This window comes from Seriola lalandi, unplaced genomic scaffold (genome assembly GCF_002814215.2).
Source record: "Seriola lalandi dorsalis isolate HSWRI2012SDOR001 ecotype SW California unplaced genomic scaffold, Sedor1 jcf7180002054658, whole genome shotgun sequence".
Taxonomy (NCBI): domain Eukaryota; kingdom Metazoa; phylum Chordata; class Actinopteri; order Carangiformes; family Carangidae; genus Seriola; species Seriola lalandi.
Genome location: NW_019525211.1, coordinates 1,095,291 through 1,104,593, shown reverse-complemented (window position 1 = coordinate 1,104,593; position 9,303 = coordinate 1,095,291). Strand labels below are relative to the sequence as shown.

Here is a 9,303-nt window from a genome sequence, read left to right as displayed (position 1 = left end):
GGCGGGTGGTTGAGTGGGTGGGGGGTTGGAAGGGGGGTACAGCTCAAAAGTGAAAGCGGTGGTGACGTAGATGAATGCGGACTGGCAAGTGCACTTCCTGACATGCTGCAGTGAAAACACTGTGTGCAGTACCACAACACAAACAAAACATATGAAACCATAATTGCCCAGAAATGCCCCCACAACAGACATTAGCGCGCATATGCCCGGAAGCTTTGACAGTCTAACCCTCCATTTCTTTCCTACCGCTGCAACATCTTAGCGAGGGCTAAAGACACCGCATCGAATTGCTACTGTACCCCGGCAGCGGAGGCTCTTTGAAATATCCCACAGTGTAAGCTAGTCAGCTGATAGGGTGGCTGACTAAAGCCAGCTAAGAAAAGCCACAGCTCAAGTAGCGCAACCACTGTCCCACTTTCAGCCTGCTTTCTTGCACAAATGAAGAAAGTCCTCACTATACAGACTCCTTAAAGTCAAATCAGCAAATGCACAAATATCCGGGAGCTCTGCCGCACAGTGGCATCTCGGTGGGTAATCACTGCTGCAGCAAGTGCGTGACTTTCTGGTCCATATCTCAGCCAAAGCTGCCGCTTTACCGTTTCGCCTCAACTGCCAATCACTCTCTGATCCACCCCCCCCCCCTCCCCCTCCCTCGCTCTTCTTCCAGAAGCCTCTTTTCAGTAAATGTAAGAGAGAGCTAATGGCTATTATGAGCGGACTCAGCTGAAAGCTCTTCTCTTCCAGCGACTGGAGGGGGGGGGGGGGGGGGGGGGGGGTTGTCACCTGCCCGTGGCACCCAGCCTGTGTCACTGTTTCCTGGCTCTGGATCTCCTACACAACAAAGCTAAAGCCCCCCACCCCCACGCCCCCCGGGAGGGGGGCATAACATGGGATGGGATGGAGAGGCCTCCTTGTTGGGCTCTCAGTGTTGCAGGGAGGCTTTTCTACACAGCAGAGTGACCCACTTGTATTGTGTTATGTTGTGGTTGGTAGTGAGGGCTCGCGGGATGTTTGTGAATATATATAACAAAAGCCTGCTGCTGTGCTGCGTGTGCTCTAAGGGCTTGAAGATATTTTCTACGTCCTGATTCCTGAACTGGGTCTTTAAAGGGCCTATGGATATGTATGGAGCAGCGGTGCATGTCTCCTCCATAGAGATCCTTGAAAGTTTTTCCCTTTTTTTTTTGTTGTAATGTTTCACCTTTAATTAGTGAGTAACATTCTTTTAAATTAAGTAAAGTTTGAATTAAATAAGGCAGTTCATAAAGCACTAAAATAATTTGTTGATGTTGAGTGGACATTAAAATTAATTTACCAGGACCCACAGTCATCCTGAGCCTGTAGGTTAAAATACTAGTCCAGGCTGAAGCGTGGACAGATGGATTTAAGTGGTTTTAAAGTACTCATATTGATGGCCCAACCTCAGGGGGAGGTGACACTTTTGAAGAGAGGAAGAGGGGGAAAAAAAAAAAACTGAGCATTTTTTGCTTTGGTTTTGCAACCCAATTTATTAGCTCAGTGGGAAACGTCTTCATTTTGAGGAAGCCTGCAGAGTCAGTGGACCATGGCTTGGAAATAATCAGCCTCCTTCCAGCGCGCACAACACACAGAGCGCCGGCTAACTACCTCAGCACCTCGCCGCGCAGGGCAGCCGAGATGTGATGCTGAAGGCTGGCTGCTTCCCCCGTGAGAGCTGGAAGAATCAAGAGGTCCTCCCTGCTGACTTCCTTTTTTTTTTTTTTCTTACTAGTTTGTCTGAATGTGACTGGGAGGGAGGGAGGGAGGGGTGAGGAGGCAATTGGATGAGCATTCAGGAGCAGGGCGCAGAGGCCTCGAGAGACGAGAGCGAGAGCCGCTGTGCATTGTGGGTAGCCTGATGGCTCAATCGTAGGTGTAAATGAGCAAGGCAATCAGTACCTGATATCCGGCTTTTGTCTCTTTGATGTCTGTGTTTGCGGAGCTGCGACAGAGGAAAGAAGGAGGGAAAGGGAGACAAAGACGTTTCTTTTACTCACCATGCCCGTGATCCATCAGCATATTCATCACATCAGCTGGCATGTTAACTGTTTGTGATTGCCATTTCATCTCTCAATTCCCCTTTATTTTTTATAGCCTTTCTCCTCATTTATTTAGCTATCTACAATTCATTAAACAGAACTATTCAGTTGTTTGGGCTCACTAATGACAAAAAGTTATTTGATTGTTCTGTCGAGTGGCAGCTACTCCCCGAGGCGTTGGCTATACATTGAATGGCAATCATTAGTTGATGCTTTACAAAGGTAATTTGTGACACAAAAATGGATTCCACGAGGTATTTAGCAGAAATAAGGTGTCTAGCAGCACAGGAATGGCACTCTCGGAGTAATACCGAATGCTTTGCTCAGAGGCAAAATCGTAGTGAAACAAGTGATTCGTTTGCTGATCTGATTAAAAAACATAATCAGTAGGACTTTAGAGGACTCTCATTTTGTTTTCCCTGTCTCCTCTTCCTTTGCTGTCCTTGTCTCCGCTGCATTGTCTCCTCAGTCATGTGTCTGCTCTGCATAACACTTTTTTGGTGCTGTTGTCAACGTGACTTTTAGTTACATCCTCGATGCTCCTCAAGGTCTCTCATACAGTATATCTATATACATATATTTTATTGCATAAGTGCAAAAATAAAAAGAGTGATTTCTGTTCTATTTTTTTCTTTTACAGGAGAAAAAGAGCATTAAAAGTAAGCCATGGTCCAAACTCTTTGTTTTTCTTTTTTACTATGGGCAAAGGCATGCTTGGCTTGGTTTGCACTCACCCTCGCTTCTGCTTGATTTTGGTTTTCCATACTTTGCATCAGGTCATGAATAAATTACATCTAATATAGCATCTCTATAACACTGGCACTCTTATTAACTTTGGCACGGTGTAATGTTTAAGCATTCGGTCAAGGCTGTGGAGTAGACTCCTCTTTTCCCTCCTCACTGTTTTTTTTTTTTTTGTATTTATCCGGAGCCAATTCCTCAGCTTTGGTTTTTGCTCTATTTGGGATAATTATCTTCAACATATTGCACTGTCTTGACAGTAGTCACTGGCAATGGGGGTATCTGTCAAACCTGTTGTCCTGGCGTAGCATTGTAAGCACATAATTTGCTTTCCACAATAATACAGTAGACGTAGTTAATCTAAGGCCGGCGCCCAGCGAGGTAATTGGTTAAGACCCCTATTAGTGGATTTAAGAGGATATCAGGGCGCTAGAGCCACGCAAAGCTATTAAGCTACTTAGATTAGAACGTGATTGCCGTCTGTCAATCACCAGATAAGAAAAATAGGGTGTTGTTGGCGCTCTCATCTCACAAACATACTCGCCCACACACATTACAGACACACACGGACACAACAGAGCAATGCCCTAAAGGTGCAACTCAAATTTTAGATCAAAGAGGCTGACCTTGTCCCGACTCTCTCCGTCGCTGCCCCCCCCCCTCAGCACAAACACGTTTTTTGAAGCATGACATTATTTCAACTCTGATTCACGCCACTGTTTTTTGAGTTTGGAGGCTGTTGTCGTAGCCAGTGGAGTCTTCTTTTCATCGTTGTTTTTCTGTTCCAGTTGCAGTCATGTGGTATTGGTTCTGCATGAAAAAAAACAAACAAATTTTATCCGTAGAACGCTTAATTAACTATTCGCTGGTGATAAAATTCTGACTCTTACATTAGCTGTTACAATAGGTGCCTGGTAACCATTGTGACCAGTTTTTATTGTTTTGTTGTTTTTGTTTTTTTTATCTCTTCCATTAACATTCAGATGCGGTGATGACCTCATTAGGGAGAAAACTCAGACTCACGCATCTAATGAAGGAATTCATAACAGTCAAATCATGTAACACATACCACAACAAACACTTTTAGCGTTAGGAGTTTTTTTAGTCAAAAATGTTAGTTTATCATTAAATATCCCATTTTAGTGATATAAACAGTATCACTTATTTTCTTTCTCTTCTCTGCCTCCTCTAGACTCCCGGCCCTTGCCTGACGTAGCCATGACTGGCAAGTGCACTCGGGAATGCGACGAGTACGGCCACTCGGACTCCTGCTGGATGCCTGTGCGCACGTCGCCCGAGCGACGGCCATCCAAGTCAACCACCAACCCCCAACAACCAAAGCTTTCCACTTTCATGAGCGGCAGCGGCAGCGGCAGCAGCAGCGCCGAGCAGCCCGGCAGCCAAGAGACCCTCGCCATGGCCGCCATGGCCAACGGAGACCCCACCGCCGCTCACATGATGGGCGACCGCAATCGCAACCTGCTTAACAAGAAGATGGCCTCCTCCTCCTCCTCCTACGAGGCCTTTGGCTCGCCTTCCTACGGCTCACCAGGAGGCGGGGAGGAGGCGCTGGGCCACCCCACCGAGGAGATCCCTCTGGCGCCTACTGGGGAGTACAAGCCCACATCCTGTGGCACTCTGACGCGACGGGAGGTTTACCTGTGAGCTGGGGGGGTTAGACACACCTGCTGTGCCACAACACATGGCATTAAAATACAACACTAAGCATAGCTGCTTACCCACCACTCTTACAGCTCTAGAAGCTTTTAGCCACCCTTGTTCTGAACAAGGTAGGACTAAACTTTCTCCAAAGACTTTTACGACAGCTCCTTAATGAAAACTCCAAGTGGATAGATAAACATAATTCCATTTTTAAAGTGCTAATTCCGGCCATGACCTGGCAGAAAGGAGGAGGAGGAGGAGGAGGAGGAGGAGGAGGAACTGTTGTGGGCACTGACTGAACTCGGGATGAGGCTGTTTTACTGGCGAGTCGGGCTCTTGGGACACAATCTGCTGCCTGACAGTCAATCTGTACAATAATCAACTCATTTTACATATACCGTACATGCATGCATTACCCCCTGTCCCCCATGAAGGCCTCGTTCCCTGAAGATGACTATACAAAAAAGACAATTTCTTTTTTCTGTTTATGTTTTTTCTAGAAACAAAGCTGTACATGTGGACTATTTTGACTGGTTTTGCCTTTCTCTCTTTTTTTTTTTTTTAAATTTCAGACCAGGGCAACACTCTGGCCGTGACATTCTGTGGCTGCAACAATATACTGGGCGTAATGGTCTGTTATTGTGCTGAGCTGTCAACGGACTCTGCCATCTTGTAAAAGTTGCTCAATAGCAGAACAAAACTTGACCGTATTCAATTCCTATAAGGACGGAAAAGACTAAGCTTTAAATACTCAGCCCGGAAGACGACATTTATTTCTCTTGAAAACGGATTGGAAAATGGGAGCCAATGGAATTTGCTGCAACAAAAAACCCATGGTTCGGACTACATCCGGCTGGTAACACTATGATGAACAAATGATGACTGATTCTAACTTACCAGTGTGTAACGCTCTTCACAGGTTGACAAAAGTTCACTCATTGTACATAAACATTGGATCACGGCAAACGACACTAACCGCTCTCATTCCCTTTTTGTCTCGCTACCTTTCCTCAGTCTCTCGTTCTCTGTCTTTGATTGGCGACATTGAGACCAAAACCCTCTTTAAAGGGATGCAAGCTCTTAAGAGCCATGACCTATCACCGCGATGGCTGGGAAAGCATGTGTGTACATTGGTCTTTTGCGTATTTTGGATCAACCTCAGTGGGATGCTACTGTTTCTATCAACACTTGCCCTGTTTTGTCCTCAAACACACACATAGACAGCTGCAGAAAAGCAGATTCATTTAACTGAAGCCAGTGGCACTGCTGTACTGACTGAAAATCTTGGTTAAGCACAGTGTATGGCATGCCGAGATAAAAATTATGGAGGTGCAATTGAAATCGTATGTGTGTATGGGCCAGATATGCAGTATATAGTATGTGTGTATAGGCCATATTTAGTGTATACTGTAGATGTACACCAATAATAGGCTTAGGAGGGCGTAAACATGGCCAAGCTGGTCTGAAAACAGCTGCAAGGACAGCTTTTTACTGTTATTCCTTTACTTTTCTGTGTGTGTATGTGTGTGTGTGTGTGTGTGTGTGTGTGTGTCCGTGTGATAGACTGAGCAATAAATATCATAATGTACATGTGACCAACCAGCATCAACTTCTTTTTCACTTCTTCTCAAGGCCTTCAAGGTGACATTAACCCACACACGGCTGTCCTAGAGTCCTCTTAGCACTAGTAGATGTTGCTTTTTCCATAGTACATGGTGATGGCATCTTTGAGCACGAATGTAAGAATCAGCTCAATGGAGAACAATCAAAACAAAAAAAAAGGCAACGTCGTAAGGAACAGATACCAGGAAGATCTTTTTTTTTTTGTTTGTTTTTTTTTTTTGTGGGATTTACATGCTGAGAAAAAATATGGAGTCAAAGTGAAACCAAAGCTTCGCAAGCAGGATGAAGCATTCCCCCTTATTTACACACAAAAATAGCTTTCTGGGAGAACTTTGCTTTAAGTACACATCACACGGAGAATTTTTATTTTTCATTTTTTTATAAATGAAGGATTGAGCTTGAACGATAAGAATGTGATGTCTCAACACAACATCCATTACATCCTCAGAGCTGGCGCTTAAAGACCACTTACACACGTACATAACTATGTTGAGATGTTGTGCCTCCTTGTCTACAGTGATTTTCTTTTTCTTTTTTTTTTTTTTTTTCTGTTTCGCAGCTACTGAGGCGTAAAATCTCATGACTGTAATAAAGCAAAAGAATATCAGATGCAATGGAACTTTTTTGTATGTTAGCAAAACCCCTTTGGTTTAACCGGAGCTGCTTTTTCAGTAATCCGGCAATCTATAGTCTGTAAGTACTACTCGTCGTTCGAAAGAAAGTGCTCCTATACTTATCAACTGTATACATAAATATTTACTTTTTACTGCACGTTTAATGGGAACTTACTTCACTTACTGAGAAGGAAGAAGAAAAAAAAACTGTAAAACAAAATGTACAAAAAAATGTTATCCCTGTAAACATGGAAATCCACCTTGTTGCTTGCTTTCGTTATACCTAAAGAAACATTAGCCATGTATTAGCCAACTTAGTACATCAGTTAAGACTCTGCATACCATTGCTTTTTTTATTTTTTATACTTGATTTCATCGTCGTCTTTCATATCATCACACAGACCCAAATCTTTCATACGTTTCATTTATATCAACTTTATACCATGACATTTTTGCAAATTTTTTATCTTCATTCTGTATTTTTTTTTCTCTTTTTAATCCCATACATTGATTTGTTACACAATAACAGTCAAAACCGTGGAAATGATCATGACAATGTACTACGTGTTTTACTTTTTTCCTTTATCTGGTGCCACTTTGTATATTTAGAGTGCTTCTGAAAAAAGAAAAAAACAAACAAAAAAAAAAAAAAAATACTAGAGTGAATGCAAATATGCAATTGTGCCTTTTTATACCAATTGGTATGGTTTAATGTTGGTTTGGAATGGTGCATAAACAATGACATGCTTACAAAAGTAGATGGGGTGGCATTTAAGAACGGACTGAAATACATTTGCATATCTTAGATGAAATCCCATGATGTCAAAAGCTTCTCGGAGGACGACCAGTCAAATGTCAGTGAGCCTATAGGTCTAATATTCAAATGGCTGTTGTTCACTGGGTACAAATATCTTGTTGAAATATCCATTCCTAGCATAGTGCATTACCGAATGAGTACAGGTACATTCAAAAGTTGCTTGTTGGTAGTAATAATAATGATATAATGGATTTTTTTGTCGTGTTCCACTCATGTACATGTATGACATCAGAGGTCAAGTAACCTTTGTGCATGAAACTCTAAACGCTCTAGGACTGAATATAGAAGCATAGAAAGAAAGAAAGAAAGGGGGAGAAAAAAGTTGAAAAAAAAAATGCTTGGAGACATTTGACTGCTCAGAGTTGAGGGAGCCTAGAGATAAAAATGCTAATGTGACGGTTTACTAGGAGTGGAAATGGGGGGGTGGGGTGGGGGGGAGAAAAAAAAGCTGCAAGGGAGAGTTGCTGACAGAACACACACCTCAGGAGGTGCCAAGCAACACAACAACAACAACAACAACACTCACACATGCATTTTTTTTTTTTTTTTTTTTTACAGTATATGCATATCAGTGGATGATGAAACCCTGTCCTACAAATAAGCGGGGTACGATGTTTGCTGTGATTCTGCGAGGTGATGCTTTTGAATTTCGAGATCAGTCGAAGCGAAAACAAAGACTCTGTAGCGTGAACCTCAGACAAAAAGAGGTAATGAAAGAAAATATGCCACATATTGGCGCTTACACGGAATACAGCACACACTAGTTCATTTCTGAGCACTGATAGACTCTGTACTTTTTCTTTTTTTCTTTCTGATATTCACTGAGATAAATGCTACAGAAATCTGGACGATTGCAGATGGTATTATGTTGTCTTCTTTTTTTTTTGACATGAAGTACACAACACCTGCCATCAAAATGTCTGTACCTTGTTGCTGCCCGAGGTGTGTGTTCAGTCTGTGCTCACCTCTATTCGTATAGCATTCACAGTGTGTAATGAGATTTGTAATATTAACCATTACTATTTGTCCTGCGACTTGGATGTTGATATAGAAATTGAGGAACCAATTTATCATCGTTTAATATGAGTCACTATGCACGCAGCTTAGCTGAACATGGCAAAGTGTATTGAACGCAAGTCCACTTCTATTTATGAGATATTTTACATAATTTAATTTGCTTTTGTACAGGTTTGTGTAAATAAATTGCTTGTCATTTTTGTCTCTGCAGAAATTAAAATATAACATGTTAAAACAAATTCTGTCTTTCAAGTGTATTTGGTTTAATTGATGTGTATGATTTAAAAAAAAAAAAAAAAAAAGTAATTTAAGAACATATAACTGTTAAAAGAGCAACACCATAATACAGTAATGCTCTTATTAAAACAGTTATGTAAACAAATCTAATTATTTGTTTTAAGGTCACTGCGGGTAATTTCCACTCATCGCTCTGAACTCCAACATTAACTAGGCAGTCCCAGTAATCTAAATACGGGTGCATATTAAATTATTGTAAATATGTAAACACTGCATTTCAGCCAACTTACAGGCAGCATTTATCTGAGAAAGTATACAGTATAATAGTAAAAATACATTTTTATTTCAAAATGAAAAATCCAACATTAAGAAAACTATTTGCTAAGTTATTAATCGATATTATCCACATAAGTGTTATTAAAGCTGCATTATTGATTTTTTTCCCCCACTTTTCCAAACAAAATCAGACAAATGACTGCCTCCTGAGGGAGTTACAGCTAACGTGTTAGCAAACAGTTGCCTATTTACATATAGC

At 41.8% G+C, this 9,303-nt stretch overlaps 1 protein-coding gene across 5 annotated transcripts in view; it reads left to right on the top strand.

Moving 5' to 3' along the window:
* The window catches only part of pcdh7b (protocadherin 7b), a 109,640-nt gene extending 100,870 nt beyond the window's left edge, over nt 1-8,770 (top strand). For 2 of the 5 annotated variants that reach the window (XM_087177855.1, XM_023420814.2), the window contains exon 3: nt 3,991-8,770. In XM_087177855.1, the coding sequence (XP_087033981.1) occupies nt 3,991-4,463 (473 nt within the window). In that variant the 3' untranslated portion in view covers nt 4,464-8,770. Of the gene's footprint in view, nt 1-2,697; nt 2,717-3,990 lie in introns of all 5 variants that reach the window. The other 3 variants (XM_087177856.1, XM_023420815.2, XM_087177857.1) reach the window with 3 other exon arrangements.
* Nucleotides 8,771-9,303: the final 533 nt, after the last annotated feature.